At 43.2% G+C, this 25,492-nt stretch overlaps 1 protein-coding gene across 3 annotated transcripts in view; it reads right to left on the bottom strand.

Annotated features, from left to right (window-relative positions):
• The window catches only part of NEDD4L (NEDD4 like E3 ubiquitin protein ligase), a 341,009-nt gene that overhangs the window by 120,918 nt on the left and 194,599 nt on the right, over nt 1-25,492 (bottom strand). For 2 of the 3 annotated variants that reach the window (XM_030868038.3, XM_030868041.3), the window contains exons 4-5: nt 25,259-25,297; nt 22,507-22,560 (exon numbers count right to left, since the gene is read on the bottom strand). In XM_030868038.3, coding sequence (XP_030723898.1) covers nt 22,507-22,560; nt 25,259-25,297 — 93 coding nt within the window. Of the gene's footprint in view, nt 1-17,601; nt 18,887-22,506; nt 22,561-25,258; nt 25,298-25,492 lie in introns of those variants that run through there. The other variant, XM_060311136.2, reaches the window with a different exon arrangement.

Here is a 25,492-nt window from a genome sequence, read left to right as displayed (position 1 = left end):
TGGCCACAGCAGTGGTGGGAGGACAAGAGGGGAGGGGTCACCGCAGGAGGCAGAAGGGGCAGGGCCTGGCCACCGGGTGGATGTGGAAAAGGTACAAGGTGCCTCCAAAGTTTCTGATCTTCAAATGGCTTTGGCCATACGGAGAGGTCAGACCTCCAACTCCAGAACGAACTACATTATACACTGTTAGTTGCAAAATACATAGCTTTCCAGTGTATATAATGGAGAGAATGCCTCTCTCAATTTCACAGGCCTACCTGAGGTTCAATGCTCTCAAAGAACTAGACAGGATTATGAACACACTTCAGCATTTTTTTGGTTATGAAAAAGAAAGCATGTTTGATATTTCTCAAACAATGGCTTTGCAGATGAAAATAACTAAGCTAGGGAGAAAGTATTTCCAAGGTTGTCAGTTCTGAGTGAGGCATCATTCAACATCTCTCAGCCTAAGGTTTCTCAAAGCAGGTCATGGACCACCTGAATTGGCATCACCCGTGATGCTTATAAAAACGGAAGTTTTTGACCATAACCTGCCTAGCCAATTCAACCAGTTAAGATATAACAAGAATCCAGAAGTGGTTAAAAATAAGCAGGATGTGCCAATGGATTTCACACAGAACATAATCTCAGAATATAAAACATACGGATAAGATATTTGTTTTTTGTTTTTTTGTTTTTTTATTGTGGTACGCGGGCCTCTCACTGTCGTGGTCTCTCCCATTGTGGAGCACAGGCTCCGGACGCGCAGGCTCAGCGGCCATGGCTCACGGGCCCAGCTGCTCCGCGGCATGTGAGATCTCTCCGGACCGGGGCACGAACTCGTGTCCCCTGCATCGGCAGGTGGACTCTCAACCACTGCGCCACCATGGAAGCCCCCTGATAAGATATTTTATCTCACACATTTTGTACGTTTGAATTTATGATCACATTTTCAGAGTTGTAAAAAGTTAAAAATAATAAAAATGACATTTAGGTGACCGTTTGCAGAACCTCAGAATCAGCCTTGGGAGCAAAGTTTAAAAGCCATAGGTTTGAATTATCTCCTTTATACCCACCAAGAAACAAGCCAAAAATGCAAATGTAACCAATGATCTAGCCAGCAATTAACATCTAGCAACTACCTATTGGAGGAGGACAATCTGTCACAACCCCAACTCAAGATCTACCATGTGAACAAGAGGCCTGGTCAACAACCTTTCCCTTCCCTGCTGCCAGGCTTCCCAAACCAACCCGACGTGCCCAGAGTATACGACCCCAGCCAAGCGCGCCCACCCCCAGGAACCGAGCTCTTGACACTCAGCCTAGAGCCTGCCTTTCTCTGCTGCCTCAGGGATCACGCCAGAATTACCATCCTCTATTTTATTTGTTGCTTCTGTTTTCACCGAAGCATTTTTTCTTTCCCCTTCTTAATGCTCCTTCCCCTCCCCCCCTGGAGGGAACCCACAGGATCCAGTGCTCAAATCCAAGCCCCCAGGGCAAAGCGGGCCCAGAGATGCCAAGGCTAACATGCTTCCCTTTCAACAGCCAAGTCCCTTTTCTTCTCCTCGTCTAGTGTCCTTACCCAGACCTGCCATAAATTCCCCCTTATGACCTGGCTGCACGTCTGCCAAGCAAAAAGCCGAGGGTAGTACCGCCAACCTGGAGCCTGGCACTAAGACATAAATCCTCTCCAGGGAAAAAAAAACAATTCTCTCTACACAGAAATGTTTAATAAACAGCAGGACATGGTCTACTCCAGCAAAATGCCTGAGCACAGTGATATCAGAATTGGTGACCGTGGACACCCAACACACTCCAACAATTCTGCAGCCAGCGCCCAGCCCTATACACAGTTCAAACCAAAGACGTTGTTCGTTACATCGTGGGGCCTTCCTTAATCATTTAAGTCTGAAATCCTTCTCAAGCCATCTTAAGGGGGAAAAAGATTTTTTTTTGTATTTTTTCTAGTAAGCATTTTATCATTAATAATAATATAATCAACCACATTTGTACAGCACGTTAGCATCACCAGAGCTCTTGAAGTTACCTCATTTATTCCTCACAGAAAGTCTAATGCAGGTACTGTCATTTAACAAATAAGGAAGTGGGTTCAGAAAAGTGACATGACCAGGGGTCACAGAAACTGTCAGCAGCAGAAAAAGGGCCTTAGGGCTTCCCTGGTGGTACAGTGGTTAAGAATCCGCCTGCCAATGCAGGGGACACGGGTTCGAGCCCTGGTCCGGGAAGATCCCACATGTCGCAGAGCAACTAAGCCTGTGCGCCACAACTACTGAGCCCACGTGCCACAACTACTGAAGCCAGGCGCCTAGAGCCCGTGCTCCATGACAAGAGAAGCCACCACGGCGTGAGGCCCGCACGCAGCAACGAAGACCCAACGCAGCCAAAAATAAATAAATAAATAGATTTATAAAATAAATAAATAAAGGCCCTGTCCTCACCGGTTCCATCCTTCTCGAGATGAGGTCCCTCTGCCCCACAGTCTGGGGCAGGGAATGGGTGAGGGGTGTGGCCCAAGGCTGCTGAGGCTGCAGTGACAGAAACGCTGGCGGTCATCAGCAGCCCCCATAACGTGTAGGTGATTCAGGCCCCGGCAAGGGGAGGGGCTGACACGACTGCCAGGCTGTGGTTTCCCTCGAAATGAGGACTTGCACACGGTCGTGCTCAGGATGGTTAATTTGGGCTTTGTATCTTTTCAAATTACTCAAGAACCATGAAATTCTTTGCATGTCAAATCTGTTTTTTGGTCTGAGGGTGTGTTTGTGTGTGTGGTCGCACACACACGTGTGTGTGTAGTGGTTAATCACAGGACACGGAGAAAAATCCACCAAAGTGCGCAGGTGTGCTTTGTAACTGACGTCATTTGTTGTGATTTTAAACATAGCAACAGATTTTGCTTTAGAGCAAACTGAGCTAAATTACATGTAACATGAATCAAATTACTATGGAAACTAAATTGATCCCACTTACTGAGCACCTGCTACAGAAAAAAACAAAAACAAAAACACTTCAGCAACTGCTATGACCACAAGGGCCTACAGGACAAGGTAAATGAAATTCTTCTGGACCCTGAAATTCACCAGCAATTCAGAGGGGAGAAAATTGAGACTGTCATCCTATATTAAACCATTCTTTATTATTTGGAAGAAGTCCTCACCACCCACCTCCTAAACTAGATTTTAACAAATAACTGGATCTTGGTGCAGGGCCTAGGCCAAGAATGCTTCTCTTAGTGCAACTTCTAGAAACGTGATGGATTTCTTTAAACTATACATCTTTTTCCCTTCAAGTTGAATAACTCCATTCCTGATAGCAAAACACCCACTCTCCCCACTCCTTTGGGCCACTGCAGTTGTTTCTCAGCTGTCTAAGCAAGTGCATCCCTGAGCTATTTGGTCTGCCCATCGTGTGCGAGGCTGCCCTCCTCCAGCTTCCGGGGAAACAGCTGTCCAAGCACTCCATCACCCCACGCCCCGCCGAGCTCACCTACAGAAGGCGGCTCTGACAAACAAGCAAGGTTTAAATTCCCCACGACCTGTTAAGGACCCTGTCTCTTTTGGTTATCTACTGCTAACAAACCACCCTGAAATTTAGGGTCTAAAACCCACCAGAGCCATTTAGATGGGGACTGGGGCTGGAACGTCCAAGGCTTCACTCACCTGGTGGGCACTCTGGCAGAAAGCCGGAACTTTTCTACATGTGGCTAACTGAAGCTTCTTTACACGGCAGCCGGATCCTGAAGGCACACACTCCCACAAAGGCAGGAAGCGAAAGCTGCCAGGGCTTTTAAAGACTAAATGTAGAACGACCCCAGCCTCACTGCCACCGCATTCCCAGGGCCAGCCCGGATTCAAGGGGAGGGGAATACACGCTACCTCATTTTTTTTTTTTTTTTTTTTTTTTTGCGTTACGCGGGCCTCTCACTGTTGTGGCCTCTCCCGTTGCGGAGCACAGGCTCCGGACGTGCAGGCCCAGCGGCCATGGCTCACGGGCCCAGCCGCTCTGCGGCATGTGGGATCTTCCCGGACCAGGGCATGAACCCTGCATCGGCAGGCGGACTCTCAACCACTGCGCCACCAGGGAAGCCCTACACGCTACCTCTTGATGGGGGAGGGATGAAAACATCTGCAGCCAGCCTTGCTCCGCCACACTGTCTTCCCATGTTCACTCTAAGAAGGATATGCTGATATAATCTCTATGGTCTTAGGGCCAGACCTAAAATCTGTGCTTTAAAGTCACACAGCCTACCTACCATTTTGGTCTGAAACGCAGCACCGTGCAAGGAGCTCACTGAACGGATACATACATTAGCCCAACTTGTTACGAGGTCACAAAGCCCTGTCTGCAACACCCAACTGTCAATGACCACACAGCGTCTGATGAACCAAAACCAAACAAAACCAGCTTACGCTTCTCTGTCAAACATTTCAAGAGTGAAGATGGAATCTAAAGACACGTAAGGAAACCTTTACGTCCTCACACATTCCTGTCTGTCCTGCCTTTATATCTCAGCAGAGGCAAAATATGTGACACAGAATTTTGAAAAGGAAACAAAAAGTGCCTTCCGGGGGGTGCGGGGGAGGGATGGAGTGGGAGGCTGGGGTCAGCAGATGCACACTATTATATGCAGAATGGATATACAACAAGGTCCTGCTGTATAGCACAGGGAACTATAGTCAATATCCTGTGATCAGCCACAATGGCAAAGAATAGGGAAAAGAATGTATACACACGTATAACTGAATCCCTCTGCTGTGCGGCAGAAATTAACACGACACCGCAAATCAACTATACTTCAGTAAAAAAAATTTTTTTTTAAAGGTGCCTTCCTATCATCTGTGAGAGGAACAACTGGAGGGAGGGACCCTTCCTAAATTTCTAAGGTGATATTAGAAGCTGATTGTTTTTCCTCTAGAAAATCAGATGATTTGTACTTTTAAAAATAGCGACTTTATTTTCCTAGGCTCCAGGGAAGCTGGGTTAATTCAAGTTTTGTATCTACCAAGGTGCCTCCATGTGATTTAGAGACAGGACATATTCTCTGATGGGAAAGACCTGGGGTCCTGGCATGTCTTGCGACTCCCCCTGGGCCAGTACCCCCTTCATTCTCTACACTCCAGCCTCATCATGATCCCTTAGTTCCTCCAATGCACCCAACTCCCTTCCCCATGCAGGACCTCCGTGTGCACGGGTGCAAGGTTCCTTCCTCCTGGACTCCCTTCCATCCACGCAGCCCACACCTCACACATCAGGCCTCGGTCATAGCTGGCTCCTGAGAGGGGGTTCTCCTGATCGCCCTTCTCCAAGGAGGCCTCCCTATTACTTTCTCTGTCTCAGACTCCTGTTTACGCCCTTCGGCATATTTGTGGAAATAACTATTTAGTAGTGTCTTTTTACTATTCGTAATAACCACAGCAGCTAGAACATACGCCTCCCAGAGCAGTGGCCATGTCTCTCTTATTCAACACTTGCATCTCCAGAACAGCACCTGGAATGTTAAAGGAATTCAGAAGGGTCACTTATCCTTGCTGACCTTCATGTTCATAAAGGAGGCAACAGCAGGTAAATCACACAACCTCTCTGGAGTTAATTATTTTTTTGTTAAAGCAGGGGAGGCTGCATTAAATAATATTAATTTCCTGCCAGCGTTACCACTGAACTGTAGCTTATTCCACAGCTGTCACCGAGAGACTTGGGCTTAGTAAATAAACAGCTACTATTTCATCAGTAAAGATTTGTTTTCTAGTCTCTAATTTCCAATAAATTTAACATTGCAAAACCTTAACACGAATAAAATGTCTGGGGTGAAAAACTATCCATGATATTATGTTAGACTTTAAGTATCTTAAAGGCACAGAAGAAAAGTCTAATATATGAAAAAAATATCAGAAGTAATGAAGTTGTTGTATCTTTCATACGTTTGGAATTTCTCTTCTACACCAGGGATGATGTCCAATCTATAACAAACCACAGTCCTAGGTTTGAAGTTGTAATTTGCTGACAATCTCATTTCAAGCACATCCAAAATTAGCAACTAATTCTTTAACACATACTTATTAATAGACTCCTGAAATTCACAGATTAGATTAGAGAGAAGCACACTCGGTGTGAAGCGTGGAAAATACACAAAAAGAAAAATAAAGACTGATTTTAATTATTACCAAACAAACATGGTAATCAATGAGGGAAACTACTCAATTCCTACATTTTTATTCTACTCAATAGCAAAATACACAATTAATATGTGCAACTACATAACTGTTGATAAAACTACTGATCTGTAATCAACTGTACATTTTGGTTTATAATTTGGTTTTCATAATTTACAGATCTAAAGGGTCACTTTTAAATTATGACAACTCTGTTTGGGTTTAATGAGAATCAGAAAGAACTCTTCCAGAAATACCTCTAGGGGAAAGGTAGCCACTGTCATAAAGTGATCTTGGTTTGGCCTTTAAAAAAGAGAATAAATCACTTTGCTATACACCAGAAAGTAACACAACACTGTAAATTAACTACACTTCAATTTAAAAAAAAAAAGGCAAATAAACCACTAGAGCCCTGAAAGTCCTTTTAACTTAAAGTCTAAAGTTGGCTGACACCTGGTAGTTTAGTGAATCATAAAATGTTTTTTTAAGAATACTTTTTATTGATTTTTTTCATAGTTCTTCCATACAGTCCAGTAGAAAATTCATTAACTCTAAAAGGATAAGGACAAGACCCAGGCAGCAATAAGAATTAAGATGAACCACAAACGTGTTTGCCAATATGAATTCAGCTGACAGCTTTGCTGGGTATCCAATCCTTAAACATCTGTGAAGAACTTTCATCTTCTTCAGAGGGAATAATAATAAAAACACCTAACACTTATTAACCACTAAGTGCCAGGAACTATGCTAAACAGCTGGCATAGATTCTATCCTACTGAATTCTTAAACTTAAACCTTAAAATAATCTATCTGATTCCAGACATGCTCCAAGGACAAAGAAGAATAAAACAGGCAAAGGGATTGGGGAGAAAGACAAAAGACAGACCACGTGCTCTTTATTCAAAAAGAACGACTCAAATCCTTACTCTCAGTCCATTTAGTCTCAGTTCATAAACAATCCTAACAAACTCCCCTAAACACCTTCTAAGTCCTTAGCAGGTAAGAGGGAGGCGGGCTGCTATACTCACAGCTCTAAGAAGTGGTAACTGACGAGCAAGAGAGATGAGAAATCAACAATAAGCAGCAAACTCATCTCAGAGATGATGGACGTCTTGAGAACTTTAATGATGAAGCAAAGTGTATTATATACCTTATTAAGCCCTGATAGCAACATTAATAAAACATTTCCATAAAGAATGACCAGATTATACAATAATCCATGGCTGTGAGGGTAACAGTGAGTCCAAAAAAAAAAAAAAAACCCACTGAGATATGCTTAGAATGTTCTACTTAAGAAGGCATGAAAAGGAGTAAGAGAATCATGTGAACCACCCCTGGACAGTTCGCTTTTAGAAGACCCTTAAGACGTAGCTGGAGTGTAGCAGGGAGAAGGGCGGTTCCGGCATCAAGCCGCCTGGTACTGAAGTTCTGCTACCCTCTTCCCGTGTGTCTCTGGACAAGCCACACATTTTCCTGTTTAAAAAAATGAGACACTGGCCCAGGTAACCTTTAAAGTCCTTTGCACTTCTGCTTTTAAACACTACAGGGAAGTGTGCACCTATTACCACTTCTCTGAAATTCATGAAAGTCTGACGCCCGGTCAACACTTTCAAGAAGCGGAGTTTTCAAAAGCCACAAAAATGCGCTCAGTTAATATTTACAGAAGGAAGATAACTTTTGTTACCTGGAGAAAAGTCATATTTGCAGGTAAGATACAACAGGACAGACCGGTCTTGCCGGTCTAGAATTAGAATCCCACTTTCACTTGCTTCTTGCAGTTGGAAACTGAGGAGAAAACTATTGCTTTCATTTCTAAGCTATTTTGGGAGAGAAGCTTTTCTCCATATACATGGCAAATATCCAACTGGAACACTCTGTTGCTCTTAACACAGGTATCGCACAGCCTCCTTTGCACGGAAACTTACCTTGTGGGCTGAGCCACAGAAGAACACCCCACCTCCAGAAAGAGCCACCGCAGGAACAAGCAAAAGTGAAAGAACATGTGAGAATAAACGCGCTAAATCAGTATTTACACCAGGGGTTACTGACCAAGTCAAAGCCCAGGTTTAGGCTGTCACTAGCATTAACTTCTTAAACTAGCTGTTCTCACCCCTGACGGCGCGTCAGAGTTACTGGGGTGCCGCTCTCCCCCGAACAGTCAATCCCCTCCTAGCCAGGGGGTCCTTGAATGAGCTGAACGATCAGAATCAGTGAAATTCTCCTTACCCAGTCTGCATCATCCCTGGCAGATTCCATTCCATTAAGAGTCAACCGATTAATAAGCAGAAAGAGCAATACATTAAAATAAAATTAAAAATCTGATAACCAGCGGCTTAATTCTTTGCTGTACTGAACCATTTAAACCCCATTCTGAATGCAGGGTGGGAAATAAAAAAGAGGCCTTCGATAGGCCTGGAAATGCTCGCAGGAACCTAGGATGATTTTTGAGAGTTGTGAAGCAATGACTTTTTAAACCTGTGTTAGACCCTCTATTCTGCAGATAAACACCATTTAGTCCTGCCCCGCCCTGCCCCCAATCCAACCGACATTCCCTGCCCCCCCCTTCCCCCCACTTCAGGCAAATCTTCCTGCATCTGTTTTGCTTGGCAACACGCACCAGCATTCCAACACAGGCCACCTGGCCACTGAGAGAAGATTGCAACATATTCGGCAAAATAAGAAACCTGTTCAAAAGGAAAAACTATCTGGAGGGAGGGTTCTGGGAGCAAAGATCAGCGGATCGCAGGGCTCCACTTAGTAAGGGAGGCACCTCTGAACCACTTCGCGTCCTGCCCTGACCCTTTCCTGGTTGTAACGTTGAGAGACTGTTCCCAGGCCCGCTCTCTCCAATGAAACTTGACACTCTCCGAGGACTCCACTGGCTTCTCCAAACCCAGAACCTCTGCACAGGCCTTAGTAGGTCAGTTCAAAGAAATGAGGAGAAGTGGCTGTGGCCACCTTCTGACGCCCACAGGAAGGACATCAGTACAAAGCACGACATCTGGTATTTCCCTCTGTCTCAATCCACATTATCAGGGAACTTGCCAGTGGCTGAGACAAAGGAGCATCAATTTCCTTAGCAGTGACTTCAGAATTCTCTCCCCGTCTCATGTCTTCTCCATGAACTGAGACTGTGACCGTGTTTCAAGGTCTCAGCCCGTCAAGGAAACACACGATGAACCAGAGGGCAAAACCAATGACCTCAGGAATCGGGGGAAAAGACACAGAAACCCTTGCTCCCGGACGCCACTTCTGAAGGGACTGCCTGTCTCTGAGGCTGAGGCTTGCAGAATAAATGAGCTATTTTAAAAGCTGCATATCTCCTTTGTAGCCCACACATTATTCATCAATGGACAATACGCCTTATAATAAATGCAATCTGCAAATCAGAAGCAGACTCCCTGGTGCAAACCTGCAAAAATAAATCCACCCACATCCTGCCGTGACATAGGCTGCAGAAAGCATCTTGAAATAACACTTGCTTAAGGAGAATAAATGCTTCCCATTTCCTAGGCACTGCAACATGAACATGACAGTCTAAGTACTAAGGTTTGACAGTCTAAGAATTGAGGTTAGACTAACTCCTGAGAAAAGTGATGACTGTTCCTAGGATCTGGAAGGATAAATGTGTGGAACAGGGACAAGAGCCAGGCCCAGGGCTTGGGCTCTGCCACCCTCTAAGGTGACATTTACGACTACTGTGACCTCGCTCCTCCGACTCTGCAGTCCCCGTACAGGAGCCAGCGTGGGCCATGACGATATAAATGGGATCGCGTCCATCACTGCTGTGCTCACTGCCTGCCAGCCTCACATCCTCACAGCAGCCTTCTCCCTCCGTGCCATACCCACTCCATCACCACTGGCTTCAAAGCCTACACATCCCACCCCACTGCGCCCATTTTAGCCACGTTCACCTCCACGCTGGACCTCCTACTCTCCCAGCAGGTGCTCAAAGAATAGCTCTGTGGAAGGCAGGCAGGCAGGCAAGGAAGGAATTCATTCAACTCCACATTTGATGGGAAAGAAAGGAATTATTCATGCCAATAGCCATACCCCCAAATTCTTCAGCCACATTTCACATTAAAAAACAGTTGGTTGAAACCTGCTAATCATGATCAAGGAAATTCTTGGGCAAATATAGAAACCACATCACTGGTGGTTTCTACCTTCAGTCTTTCAAAATACCGTCCCTCCCACTGACCCACTAGGACAAATCCTAGTCATCTTTCCAGACCCGGTTCCAATCTTCCCTTTGCATGACATCACTCCTGTCCATCAGGACCCATGGTATCCTGTCCTGTGTGTAAGCATGCCTTAATGCTGGAATATAAAAGGTTGGGAAACCTGGTTTGTATCAATAGAACTTTCTGTTCAGTGGACACGACGGCTCAGATGAGGCATGCGTATCCAGCAGAAGCATTGATTTCACGAGAACAGGCACCACGCAAGTGCTGACACCCAGCAAAGGCAGCAGGTGACAGGCTGCTGACAGCACTTCACATGCTGTATATTCAAAAATAATTATTGCACACTTGTGAGATAAAAAGAATATTCTCTGTAAGTGTGAAAATAATGCCCTCCGTTTCCTCATCTTTAAACTGGAAAGGAATTGGGCTACATGATTCCTAAGGAAACTCACAGCTCTAAGTTTATGAATGTAAAATAAAAAATGGCTCCTGCATACATTCGTTGGAGAAGAGTGCCATAACTGCAGAATACAGGAGCATCTCTTGCTAGTATAATTTCACCCTAGGGTGCAGGCAGGCCCTTAGGCAGGCTGGCTGTGTTTATATAAAACTATTTTCATTGCTTTGTCCTTTGCTGCAACATCTGGGCATCCTCACAATATATGCTAACGTGTAGAATATTATATCAGGATTTAAAAAAACAGTTTCTACTATGATAAGAGATTAAATAAACTTAAATATTAAAATGCATTAAAATGTTTAAAGTTACACTACAACTTAGTACCTCTTTTTTTAAGTGGAAAAGCATAACTGGTAAGTACCTAATGAATACATACTGAGCTTAAGGCACTTTTACTCATGAGAGAGAGAATATAAGGAACCAAGAGCTAGGCTGCTAGCATGCAGTGCTTAACTCAGCCTAACTCCTCAGGAAAGTTAAAGAAAGCTGTTAGTCCTACAACAGAACCCCCGGCCTGAAAAACTCCCCGCTTTGAAGAAGTACTAGGTTCTCCGGTTGGAGCTTAGTATACGTGTTTCAGTATTTCTTTTCCACCTCAACTCTTCTATTCAACTCAATTGGACCACAGCAGCTTTTTTGTCCTCCTTGAACAGTCAAATACCCAGTCGTGTATTTTAAAAGAAAATGAAAAAAAAAAACCTCAACAAGTATGATTATGAAGCTTTAAAAAGTCTCTCAAGGAAGTGGATGAGTTATGACATATGTGGGTCATGAAATATATTTTAAAAGTCTGTCAGTTCTGGATTGACCCACAGAGTAGGAAAGAGAAACTGTAAATCTATCAAACTATCTGAATCATCAAATACGGAACGATAACGTTCCCTACCCCATCCCAGCCCCCAAGAAAGAGGTAAACAACATAAGAAAAGAGGACGGATTGAAAGCAGATTCCTCAGAGTTATTACATGAGGGAAGTAAATGCCACCTGACTTACCTTGATCTATAAAAATTAAGTCCCAAATTAAGTCCCAAAAGAAGGCTGTGTAAATTCTGAAAGGCAGATTTGCTTGGGGAAGCACTGCTCTTTTCCTCCCCGGAGGAATTTCCTCACTTTCTGCTTACCAAGTACAAGGAACAATACCTAACACTAAAACAAACACAGAGTTTTTCAAAGAATAGGTAGTTGGGGCAGCCACCTAAAGGAACCAATACAAAGTATTTGTGACATTAAGCGTGGCCACGACAGTCAACCCAGAGAAGGCAGGCAGGGTCCCTTCCAACTCAATTTATGTTACTTTGATTTCATTTTATGACCTCTCCCTTCACATGAAGCACTCTATTCAAAAGTGTCAGAACAGTTCTTGGTTCTAAAATGATCAGGGATTAAAAAGCAGGCTTCTTGAAATTCAATCTACTTCATCCTCCACCCTGAAAGCTAAACTTCCTGTTAAAACGTGGTGATGCCTAGAGACCACCGAGGTGTCAATCCAGGACACAGCACAGAACAGGCAGGACACTGACAACTTCATGCGGGCCCACTAATGCAGGCCACCTGTGTCACTGACTGACTTTCTTATATTCCCTCTGCATCCCCATTTTCCCAAGTAAGCTGTAACAAAAAAATAAATAAGTAAACAAGAGATTTAAAAAGGAAAACCCATTGGGAACATCATACGTCCGTGATGCATACTGAGTCAAGATAATTTCTAAAAATCTTTCCATGATCTCCATCTACCCAGAAAACTCACCAAGCTCTTGCAATACATATTTTAGCTAATATTTTCAACACTCTATCCTTTCAGCCCTTTTTCATCTTTAAACTGGAGCTGGGTCTACATCGCGGGTGGACGGTCTTGGCGTCCTCTCTTGTGTAGGACATGGAATATTATGCTGCCGGGTATGAATCAAGGGAACTGGATGATCGCAGACAGGATACTAAACCTCTCAATAATCACCAGCCGATTCTGGACTGGGTTCCCCGAGCTTCTTTTGGCATTTAGAGTGGAAACTTAGATATTCTGGTATTCGAGCATCCAATCAACAATTTCAACACCTTCCATGAATTTCCAGCTTTTTCCTCATTTTTGCAAATGTCTTGGTAGTATCATTAGGAGTTAAAAAAGGTCAGTATATTTAGGCATTAATCCATCTCACCAGTAATAATATGCAGTTAATTAGTTTTATTAAAAAATCTGCTTATAGACTACCATTTAGATTAGCCTCAATTAATTTTAAACTATCAACTATACAGAGACAGCCAAGATTTATTAAATTTAAGATAATTCTTACATGGAGTAAATTTCTTCTGGTATCGTGAACTTTTATGTAGAGATAACAATTTTCTTATTAGCACATGTTATAAAACCGTAGTTTTATTTCAGTGCCAAGGAACTCTGCTTCCAAGCTTAGCCAAGAGAAGCAGCTGCAGCATTTATGAAAACCCTCTAAAAGTCAGTATCTAATAAGGCCTATGCCCAAATTCTGTCCTCATTTGTAAACCACATAACGTGAAAATTTTGTACAGATAACATTAGACTGCTGCTCAAAAGCCACAGCCCATAAGAAGGAAAAGTAAACAACTGGAAACATGGCATGGAAAAAAAAATATATATATATGTGTGTGTGTGTGTGTATATATATAACCAAAATGGCATGGTAAACAAATAACGTGTCTGAAATGCCAGCAGAAATAACTATTTTTAAGTTTCAAAATTCAATAGCGCAAATACAACTAAAGGTCCTGTTCTACGACGCACAGCTCACGAATTAATTGAAGTCTTTTCAAGGGTCGCATCGTCGCAGGGCAATGTTAAGGCTCTGTGATGCTGATTATCCGAGGGGCAAATACTCAGGAAAGATGAGATGACAGCAGAAAGGAGATCAAAGCCCGTTACTGAAGTAAACATTTCCAGGTATGCCTTAAATTCATGTTGCCTTGTGTCTAATACCCTGTGATCAAAAACCGACTGTTCACCGTTAACCCAATTACCTTCCTTGGAGAATGATTTGTACATTACAGAGACTTGGGTAAGAAGGGAAAAAACAACATAACACCTCATTTAAACCTCACGGTAAACCTGTGAGTTGGACGTTTTTAGCCTCCTCTTTCACTGACGAGAGAGAACACACAGCGAGGGAGTCTTAACTCCCCCGGGACACGTCAGGAATCTGCACCGTCCAGTCCATTCGGCCAGCGCTCCAAGGCACCAAATGGAGTGGCCATCTCCAAAATTCTCAGCATTCAGACGTCACATCACAGAACGCATTAAACTGCATTTTGGCTGCACAGGCTTCTAAACTGTGCAAAGATATACATATTTTTAAAATTCCTATTCTGTATATACGCAAAATGATAGAATGGGATACTGTCATGAGTTATCACACCGAATGATAGCATCACATACCTTGGTTGGAAACAGTAAAGTAACACTATTTCACGTGATGGTTGGGAGTTGTCACCTGCAAGCCCTATGTGTTTGTGTGTATACAAACCTACTGATGTCATCACCTACACTTTTCAAAACATCTGTCTAAGTTGAAATTTCAAGTTCCAGAATATTGGAATGTGCCCGTACAGAACCACATTAAGAGAGATAGCCAAGAAGAAAAAGTTTACAGAATCCAATCAGAGGCCAGGTCAATGAAAGGAATACTAGCTTTTTTTATCCACCGCGTTGTTGTGGTGGTGCTTTTAAATAAAGGGGTGGTTTATACATATTTTCCTAGCGTTATTTTTTAAGGTAAAAAAGAGACAACTAATACTAATTTCCAAATTGTTCTGTAGAGTCAAATCACCTTCTCTGAAAGAGATTCAAACTAAAATTCCCCCCCAAACAAAAATAGTTTGGGTATTCCTTTGTCGTTCAGTGAAATGGATTTTTAATCACAGAAGACTACCATGCTACTTCTGGGAAGTGTAAGTCCATGGAGAGGGCACGAGGAAAATTCAGAGAACCTGGGACGAAGGAAAGAAGGCACACTCCTTCCCTGTAGTGTATGTAGTGGGTGTCAGAATACGTGGTTTTTGCCCCCGCCGTGGGCCCTTCTAACTCTGTTTACATTATGAATTTTGTATCAGCAAGAAACTGAGATAGTCCCAGAAACTTTCCAAGGACCCAGTGTAACGTGGGATTAGAAAACCGGCATGACAGCATGGTGAAAGGGGACACAAACGCCTGGTAAACTGATCCCACTTCCTCAAAATAACTGTCATGCAGTTAAGAAGCTCATAACCAAACCAAGGAACCCAAAAAACTAATTTAAGAAAATAACTAAATTATTCGTAAATGACCATTAAAATGCTACACACTGAACTGATGAGTTGTAAGAATTCTGAAATATTACAGCTGATTATAACTGATAACTCTAAAAAGCAATTCTACTTTACAGAGGTGTCAGACCAGGTAGAAAATCAATGATCACATGGGGTCCCAGGAATCTGATCAGCATTTTTTAGAATCACGTTGCATTTTAGATTTATTCACGACAGTTATGACAGGACGTTTGGGAGGCACAGAGAAAATTTCTCAACAAGGTAACCTTGTAATAAAGTCTACGGCATAGATCATGACATATGAACACATTCGCAAAAAGAATCTTGAACGGTTTTCTCCGAGAAAGATTTTTGACATCAGTCAAAAACCACACTGTAATCGATTTTTCACGTAAACTAGTAATGAAATGCCCTTCTGTACAGAGCAGCAGATATTTGAAACGTCAAAAAAGCTTGGTGGCAGCCAGACTGTAGACGCCCAAGTGAATGTTTTCCCTCAAGATAAATAAGGCTGTGGCAGCTGCCGTCTACACTCACCACCCCTGCCCATATGAAACACGTACAAAGTGTTGAATGGAACAGACGGTTTTGTTATGAGACAAGTTTTGTTTTTGCTTCTTGAAGAAACAAGTTTTCTCTTAAAAGAAGACCAGCTTCCTACCAACCATTTACAAATTTCTGTAAGTGTACAAAAATACAAATACGGAAATAAAAACTACTGTGCACAAATGGAACTTACTTTCCAAGAAAAGCTCTTGATTCTAGAACTTGCATTTCCAAATTCGAAGAAGTTCATTTTCCACTCTAATAGCCCTTGCAAGTTAGAATGGTCCTTGCATGTAAATTGGTATGTTCTATTTGTTTTTTAATCTCATGAGAAACTTCAAGCCAAATGAGACTGGAATTATATAAATGCGTTTGCCCTCAACATCTAACTGCAAAACGATTTAAATTCTGATAACTGAACAGTTGTCAAAACTTTAGGAAATGCATTTCGTCAGTCTTCATGTGGTAGGTGGTCCAAATTCAGCATGGAACTGTGCTGCCCATTGAAGCCTACACCTGTTGTGATGGTACTTTCTTGAGTTGAAGGATAGAAGCTATTATCAAAATTTTATTAAAATTTGTACCACTGTATAAAAACGGTATTGGTTCAGACCAAGACAATGTGCTCAGATATTTCCTAATAGAAGGGCTAGAGATAATAAAAGGGTTTATAGAAGGGAAAAGAAGAAGGAACAGTTACATAACACCAAGAAAAATATAATATTTGCATTTAGCTCCTGATTACGCTTTCAAAATGGTGAAAACCAATGATGGAGCAGTGATAAAACTTACTCAAGTGGCGCAAAATATTTCTCAACACAAAAGGCGATACGATTCCACAGTCATACTCAGTCATCCAGTTTGGAAAGTCACCATTCGCAACTGAAACCCAAACAAAAAGTCTCCTAGACATTTCATTGTTGTATCCTCAAAACCAGCAATCACAGGAAATTCAAGGGAAAAATCCCAATTCAAAATATAAGGAGCTTGTCCTTTAAAAAAAAGCACTCAATGGCTAGTGACTACTAGTAAAAGAAAGCTAACTGATGAAACTTTTCATCCCACGACAAACGATGAAAGCTGCAGTCATCATTTGCCATGGTGGAGTTAGCAGCTGTCTTTCTGTGCTCCATTTCACTGAAAGGGAGACAGCACGAACACAGGAGCAATAAAGGCCAAAATCTGTTGCAGGGCGCCGTTTCCACAGCTGGAGACCGGGCACTTACTATTCTATATACAGCAGTCCAGCTTAGACACTCAAGTGGGCCGTGTTAAATTGCAGGGCTGTGCAATCTGACCATTAACAAGTCCCCAATCAGTTTCGCCTTGCCTTGGCCCATAAGCCAATCTGCTTCAAAAACACATTTCCTCCTGTCCCACGAGTGTGACTATGCTTGTTCAGTATTACTTACTGGGACAAAAAAACAAAGACAATACATTATATAACAAGGGCTGGCCCTCTACAGCTAAAGGCCATTAGGAAGAACTGGTCCAACTTGACATAACACTCAATTATTAAGAAACTAGACAAGTTTAGCGTGAGATCCTCTCACCTTCATTAGAACTGATTATTTTTTAAAGGCGTGTGTTGTCACAGGCTGTATCTGCAAGCAGTTTTTAAATGCACTTCCATCGTCAACACGTTGGGGCACTGCAGATTAACTTAAAAGTAATACATTTAAAAAATTCTTTTATTGAGAAGGGACGAAAGGGGTGGGAAGGGGTTGTCTGGATTTTTCAAAACAGAGTTATTCGACTTTGAGGATATTTGCTAAAACGCTAATTAGTTTCATGGACCTCTACCAAAGGCTGGACCACAAATCATGGTCCCAGAAGCCGGCCAAACATTAAGTTACACTGACCCGAAACAGGGAAACTCCCAGGAGGGAGGAGGATGGAGTTTATTTTAATGACACTGGAGAATAAGCTTGCTGGGCTTGAATCAGTCCCTACCAACCGGCCGGCACATGGAAACGCGCACTCACTTACCGAGGCGCAGGCTCCCGTGGAACCAGGGCTGGCAGCGTTACTCTCCTCGGGACTCAGAGGGGCTTCCTCTGGCCCCCGAGTCACAAGAATTCTGAAATGCTGTTGCCCCGCATTTTGATCTTGCCTGATCTTAAACGTGCAGCCCTGACCCTGTGGCGTCCTTTCCACGGAGTTGGTCCTGTGGATTTCGGGAGCCACCCTGCGGCCCCGAGGTGGCGTCTCCGGGTGGCCGCGCTCTTCCGTGGGGCTCCCATGCTCGGCCCGGGGCTGCGTGGGGTATGAAGTGCTCCTCTCCAGACGAATGCGGGGATACCTCACCAACCTGTCCCCCTTGGTGCCAGTGAACCCGAAGTTGAAGTCACCGGCCAGCCCTGGCGCGCCGGCTTGCGGCTGCTGCAACTGGAAGACAAAGCACCGCTTCCCGGAACTTCCAGAAGCATCTGGAACATGCTGCAGGGACCAGCGCCTGGGCTCCGGCGCCGATGAGCCGCTCTGGCCGTCGGCCCCGAAGGGCGTCAGCCTCACCTGTCGCACGTCTGCACTGGAGGCGCGGTGCTGGATGCGGAGCCTGCCGCCGCCCTCCCGGCCCCCGACGGCCAAGGGCTCGGCCTCCTTGAGGCGGTCGGGGGCTACAGGGCCCGGCACTTGGCGGCCACACATACCATTGACCTGCGGGCCCAGAACCCTTGCCGCTCTGGGAGGGGAGCTCTCGGGACTCCCGGGCTCCGGGGGCTCTGGACAGCCGCCCCGAGGCACCGAGCCCGCGTCGCCGTCCAGGGCCTCGGGCGGCCCGCACCCGTCAGGGGCCCCGTCGGCCGCCTTGCGCTGCAGCGAGATCTGCACGGACGAGCTCCGGGTGGGCCGCGCGTCGAAGGGGCTCAGGAGCTGTGGGATGAACATGGACGTGCTGCGCTTGAGCGCGCCCATGCCTCCCTGCAGGCCGCCTCCGCCGTCCTCTGCTCCATTCGGGGTGAAGGGGTGAGGGCCGCTCCGCCGCGGGAGCGTGTGGAATGCCATGAAAAAGTCGTCTTCTCTCTCCTGGTCTAGAATCTCTGATTCAGGGGCTGTGTTGCTGCGACCTGAGCCAAAATGAAACCGAAGCCGATGGGCCATGGTGCCCAGAGGGCCAGGGAGGGAGAGGACGAGCGTCAACAAGAAGCCTGGTGCTGCCAGAAGTCAAAAACCAAAGTCACAAACTCCAAGAAAAAGTGTCCCATCTGCCAAACCGTTAGCACTGCAGCACCAAGAGCGACAGATAGCAGAAATAACCCAAGTGGCAAGCGGCATTCCAGGCATGATTGGATAAGAGCAAAAAGCTCTCATCCACACTGTGACAGAGGGTAGGATGGCCAGAACCACATGACTGCGGTCTCCCCCTCCAATGCCAGCTTGTGGACTTAGTGGAGTTTTCCCCCCTCTCGCTCTCAATTTTTTTTTTTTTTTTTTTTTTAAACAGCAAGAGCCTGAAACAGCACCTTCCCAGCTGCTGCTTTTCCATCAGACAGGAGTGGCCCCAGCAGGGAGCTCTCACAGCTGACTAAGGCAGCAAACACACTCCAAGCCATGCTGCTATAAATCTAACCGCATGGCGCTCACCGGACAGTTCTTTCCGAACCAAGCAGGGCACCGCGACTCTCTCTAACCAATGTGAGAGAAACCTGGCATCCAACACAGAAGCACACGCAGTATATCCGCCCACTTCCCCACCGAACCAGATAACGACAAGCAAAAATGCCATGGCCGCTGGAAGGCTCTTTCACGAGCAATCGGATGTGATGCTCCCCTGTTATTTCTGATGTCATCACACTACCATGATGGAACGCAGACTAACAAAATGTACTATAAATACGATCACACGCCCCACAGGATGAGTGTCCCTTTAACACGAAATAATTAGACCATGATCTACAAGTAACAAAACAGCTAAATGGAGGGGGGTACAACTTACAACACTGCCAGTTAAGGTCTGCCTCTGGCTACTACAACATTTTTCATTTAAAAGATGGGGGGGGGAGACGCAATCTCATACGTAATATGATTCTCAGACATGGCGGTACCAGAGGAAAGGAGCTCAGCTGGAGAAAACATTCTCTCCCCTATGCCAGACAGGAGAAAAAACAACCACCCTTGTGCCACCACCGCACCCCCCCCCCCCAAAAGAAAGGGGAAGGAAAGTTGAAGAAGGGTGGGCATGTGGTTTCGGTAATAAATTAACTTAAATACCATGCAGAAGAAAGGCTGCCTGGAGCTGACTGTTTTCCGGTAAGAAGTCAGCATTATCACCCCAGTTGGGATACAAACATAGAATCTTGCTGTTTTTGAAGGGCCAAAAAGGACCTAAGCAATAAAAGTGAAAGTCCACGTTCAAAAAGCTGTCATCGGATTTGTAGCTAACTTGGACTATATTCTGTGTGTTTTAAACATACTCTTTTCCATGATCCAGAAACATCAGTTATTTAACAAAGAGGTTTATTTAGGAGGGAGTAAAAAATAGGGGGCGGGGGGTGGAACACCAAGCTGCAAAGAGTGACAAAAAGTTTATTTTAAAATCCGTAAAGCATGACTGTGTCAACAGCTCTGGAGTCCAGGGTGTGGAGCATTAACCTGTGTTTACATACATCCAAATCTGTTTTCTAAAGGCATGTGTTTTAAATGCCAAAAATGATCTCTATGAGAGAAGTGGAAGCCAGTTTGTTTAATGCGAAAACCGCCTAGCACCACTACAGTCAACTACGGTCACGGATAGTCTTAGCTGGGTTAAGAGCCAACAAAGAAAAAACCACTGCCAGCAGCATTCACTTCATAGTAACAACACTGCAGATGGCCTGGGGCAAAGCTAGGTACATAAAACACCATTTTTCAGATAAAGTTTGTATTCAAATGGGATTTCTTAGAGCTCTGCATAGATTCAAAGCCCTTTTGGGCTTGGAAGTATAGTTTAGGGCTCATGGCAAGGTCATCTCAACAACAGTCATTCTTTTAGATATTGGAAAACAAAATTTTTTACAGTGAATTTCCTTTAATAGAAGAAAAATAATGAGTTAAAGCCCGTCTGACAAGAGGCAATTTTTCCTCAAAGTTGACCATTTCTTCACCTTGAAGTGTTATTATGCTCAATAAATGAGAGAGTAAGGATTAGTCTTGTGGCTGCATCTACGTCTCCAGGGACTTACTGTTACTCTGCTGAACATTGCTGAATTCAGTGTTTGCTGGATGAAAGATGGAGTGCTAAGAACTGCACCCTCAAGCAGAATTTCTCATTCGATTTAACAAGAAAATAACTGCATACACAAAGCAAAAGTGATTTTAGCTACTCAGTACTACTAAGTATCACCTAAGGTACAAAATGTCCAGTTCAATGCAACCACCGAGAATCCATATATTTTACTAGAAAAGCTATCAGGATGGTGGGCCAGCATCTGTTGGCTTTCTAATTTGGAGTAACACAAGGCATAGGAGATCAAATATACTCCCAAGTTCCCTAAGGGTTAAAGGCCTGGTTATTCACCACCACTGGCCTGAGACTTCGGAGACCAGCAGTTACATAATTACATAAGGGCTCTAGACCTCAGTTCTCTTTCTTCATTTGCAAGGACAGAGAATTAAATGAGTTAACATTATAAGGCTCCTCCAGACCAAATATTCTATTAAACTCAAGCTATTCAAAAACTTGTAAGTTTCAGTTGAATTCTGCAGAAAGAAGGGTCCATAAGAACATTTCTTTGAAGCAAATAATATACAGTTGGACCCTCCGTATCTGCGGGTTCCGCGTTCATGTATTCAACCAACTCGAATCAAAAATATTCAGGGGAAAAAAATTCCAGCAAGTTCCAAAAAGCAAAACTTGAATTTGCCTCATACAGGCAACTATTTACATAGCATTTACATTGTATTGCGTATCATAAGTAATCTAGAGATAAATTTCAAGTATACAGGAGAATGCGTTTAGGTTACATGCAAATATTTCGCCATTTTATATTAGAGACTTCCGCACCCTTGGATTTTGGTATCTGCAGGGGTCCTGGAACCAATCCCCCCATGGATACTGAGGGACGACTGTACATAAGTTTCAGGGAAAGCAAATCTGAGTATGACTGACTCCACTGAGTTATAATACCACTTCTGAGAGCACCTTAAAACGTTATACATATCATAATAATATTCATTTTCATAGTTGGAATGCTTGGCTCATAGGTATCTGATGTATACATTCTAGGGAGTTAAATCCGGCAAAGTGCTTTAAGCCAGATTTGCTTCTGAAACTCCATTTCTAAAATGAAATGTAAGTTCTATCAGTTACATACATACACACAGGTATACCTACTTACCTATCAATCTATATAAAATGTATGTACCAGTTTTATGCCTCAGGCATATTTCTGGTTCTTTGAAGTTACTATCTATGAATTTCCCTCGAGAAAGTCCCACTTTTAAAAAACAGCTTAATTGTACCTCCTAAATATAGATTCACTGTTTGCTATATACTGTTAATTAGAGTTTTGTTTTCCCAGAGAGATTCATTACTGAACATGTCACAGTCACATGGTCTGGCTTATACATAAAAACCCTGAAAGGTTCATTTACGTGAGTAATGGTGGCGACAGATTTGCCTGTCGTTTGTATCCCCAGAAGAAGAGCATAAACACATGGTCTGATAAATCACCAGTGTGACTTTCACAAATATTAACTACGATACAAACATACACAGACACAAATTAATTGTCCTACCCATGTAAAAATGTTTGAATTATGAACATTGAACTAGTAATGGGACAAAAATGGTCTTATTGAGGGACATGTATACTGGCAGAAGTACAACATAAATACAGGTTTTTAAAAGATGCTGCTCTAAAAATTCAGGTTTTGAAAAAATGAAGCAAAAATTAAAAATTGGGACCCACTTACCAGTCTGTTTTCATCAAATACTTCAAACAAGAGTCTGTGATTAGATGGGTTTACCTATGAGGGACAGAAATAATATTTTTTAAATGGGCAGAAATAATTCAAGGAATGAAATAAGAGACTGAAAGAATAAAATGCTTTATAACACACCCAAATAAATTGTGTAATGTAAACAATTAACCTGCTCTTTCATCAACTAAATCAAGTTTTCTATTATTGATTTCTATTATTATTCTATGTCTAATATTTAGACATATCAGAAGAATAAAACGCTTAATTTTAAGCTGCTTTTCTAACATAAGAAAGGATAATTCTAAGTAGTTTTTAACAGTTGCTAAATCTCCCCTAAAAAGGCATCGTCGTGCCTGTACACCAAAGGCTACATCCTCGCAAAGGTCTACGCCTGAGGAAATTTCTTAGGCCTAATAATAAAAGCAATGATAAAAAATAATGAAGAAAATAGTAAAAAGTGGCTCTTTACCATTGTACGAGTACTTTTTAGGCACTATCTCCTTTATTAAATATCAAAACCACATGATCTCGTTTATCTCAAAGCAGCCCTATGATGTATAACTGTCACCCCAATTTTACAAATGAGGAGCTGAGCCCAGCAGGGGAAAGTAACTTGCCCAGGAGCTGGTTATGCAGGGCAACCAGGAGCCCCACCAGGTCTGGCCTGCGAGTCTCCAGAGCCCATGGTTCGAGCCATTAGAGAGACAAAGAAATAAAAGATGGCCCCTCTTCCAGCAACTGTGGGGTCAATGTCAGAGATACTGGGCTTTCGATGTCTTTTTGCTTCTTTCTGTCTCTTTACCCAAACCTCACTGAAATGGCAGAAATCATCCTTCGGACTCAAGTGTTCAATGTCACTTAGTTAAGGACCAACCATGTGTGGGACATGGTGGGAAGTGTTCTCATTTCTATCATTGTACGTAAATCCTGGAACACAACCTTACCAAGTGAGGATTCCTCTCTCTTAGTGAGAGACAAGGAGCCTGTGGGGAGTGCGAGTCCTTGGGGGGGGCCATCTCCAGGGTTGGAAAGGATGTAAGTGGTAGGACCCAGGTCCACCATCACTACGTAGAGGGAGGGAGAAGGGAATGAAATAACATTTGATGGTACAGAGAACACGACTTGTGCTTCTGACCCCTTGGCTTGCTCTTAGCCTAGTGATGGAGCAGGCAGGTGGGCAGGGGGCTTAGTGTCTGTTTGAAAGCTCAGTGAAGGGTTGTACTGCTGACCAGTGCATCCACAGGCTGTTGCAGAAGCCGGCATACAGTAAGCACTCAATAAAGATTTGTGCCATGAATACAACAAAAATGTTTTTTTAAATGCCCCCCCCCAAAAAAAATAGAGTTTACATATATTTAGAGCTTATATAAGTTGAAAAAAACCTTGGATGTACTAAAATTTACAGAAATGTGGCCAAGGTGTTAAACTGAAAGAAGTCTAAGTAATTTGGAGTATTACAAGTGGAAAGCTGTATCTGAGAGTTAGCTACGGGCCAATAATATCTATCTGCCCCCATTACTTTTTCAGTCCTTCATGAAGTAATTTAAAATACATCTGGTAGAGGCTACACATAGGATCTCACCAAGCATTAAAATATCCATGCCATATTTTAGCTCTGAACATAATAGAAAACAGATGTCGTATATGGCGATCTAAGTTCGGAGCACATAAGACACCATTGTGATTGAAAGGAAGAAATCAGGACCAATTATAACGAGTCTAATGGTAATATTGTTCTTTGGAAAGCTACACCAATCAGAAGATCTTATTTAGAGCATTTCTGGAAGTAGAGTAGTTTTTAATATCACAACTATACAGATGATAAAAATTAATTCATCCTGGGCTTCCCTGGTGGCGCGGTGGTTGAGAGTCCGCCTGCCAATGCAGGGGACAGGGTTCGTGCCCCGGTCTGGGAGGGTCCCACATGCCGCTGGGCCCGTGGGCCGTGGCCGCTGAGCCTGCGCATCCGGAGCCTGCGCGTCCGGAGCCTGTGCTCTGCAACGGGAGAGGCCACAGCAGTGAGAGGCCCGCGTACCGCAAAAAAAAAAAAAAAAAAAATTAATTCATCCTGAAGAGGAAAAAACCCTCTTTTCCATTAAATACCTGAGCAGCTTAATATTTTCAAAATTTCAGTACAAAAAAAAAGCAACTGCAAAAATTCACTGAATAGTACAGTCTCCATTAATTCACAGAATTCAGTCTCTCTACACATAGCTCTTCTAGATATTAAATATAAAAGGTTGAGGAAATCTACCTAATTTGGTGATATTTAAACTCCAGAAGTAGTTTTATATTACACACAAACTCACACTGAATCTTTGAATTGTAAAAATTTTCTTTCCTAATTGGAACATGATTGGCAACCTTTAGGCTTCTTTTTAATCATGTCGCTTCTACTGGGTTCGTGTCTCATAGAAATAAATAAGCTCTTGTTTTAATTATATTTTACCTTATTTTTTTTAAAAGAAAAACTTGCATAGAAAAGCTAAAATATGGTATTTGGATGACTTTCTTTTTGTTTCCCTCAAACATCCCAAAATGAAACAAGTCCAGATTTTGTTACCACTAGTCACAGTCTCTGAAAATTTGGGGCACATTAGGAAGCTACCCAACCATTTCTCCTCTTAAAAGGAATTTCATAATAAAAATTTAACAGATGTCACTCAATGTGAGTCTGTTGTGATAATAGATCAATCTAGTTATCAATAACAATTATTAACCCCCCCAAAAAAGAAAAACTTACTCTAAAATAAAATTCTTCATTCCACTTTGGGTTCAGCGTCTGGAAGAGAAATCATCTTGTAATTTATTTTACAGTCTTTTGAAACATTAACAGTTACTAGTACAATGCAGTCCACACAGTTGCTTAAACTTTTTCTTTCTCCCCCACTAAAAACACAGCTAAGAGATTTTCAAAATGGCAATAGAGGAAGCATTTAGTCAATTATCTGAGACTATTCTATCAATCAAACTAGAT

This window comes from Globicephala melas, chromosome 13 (assembly GCF_963455315.2).
Source record: "Globicephala melas chromosome 13, mGloMel1.2, whole genome shotgun sequence".
Taxonomy (NCBI): Eukaryota; Metazoa; Chordata; class Mammalia; order Artiodactyla; family Delphinidae; genus Globicephala; species Globicephala melas.
Note: the sequence above shows the minus strand (reverse complement) of the source record. Positions and strands in the feature narration are given on the sequence as shown.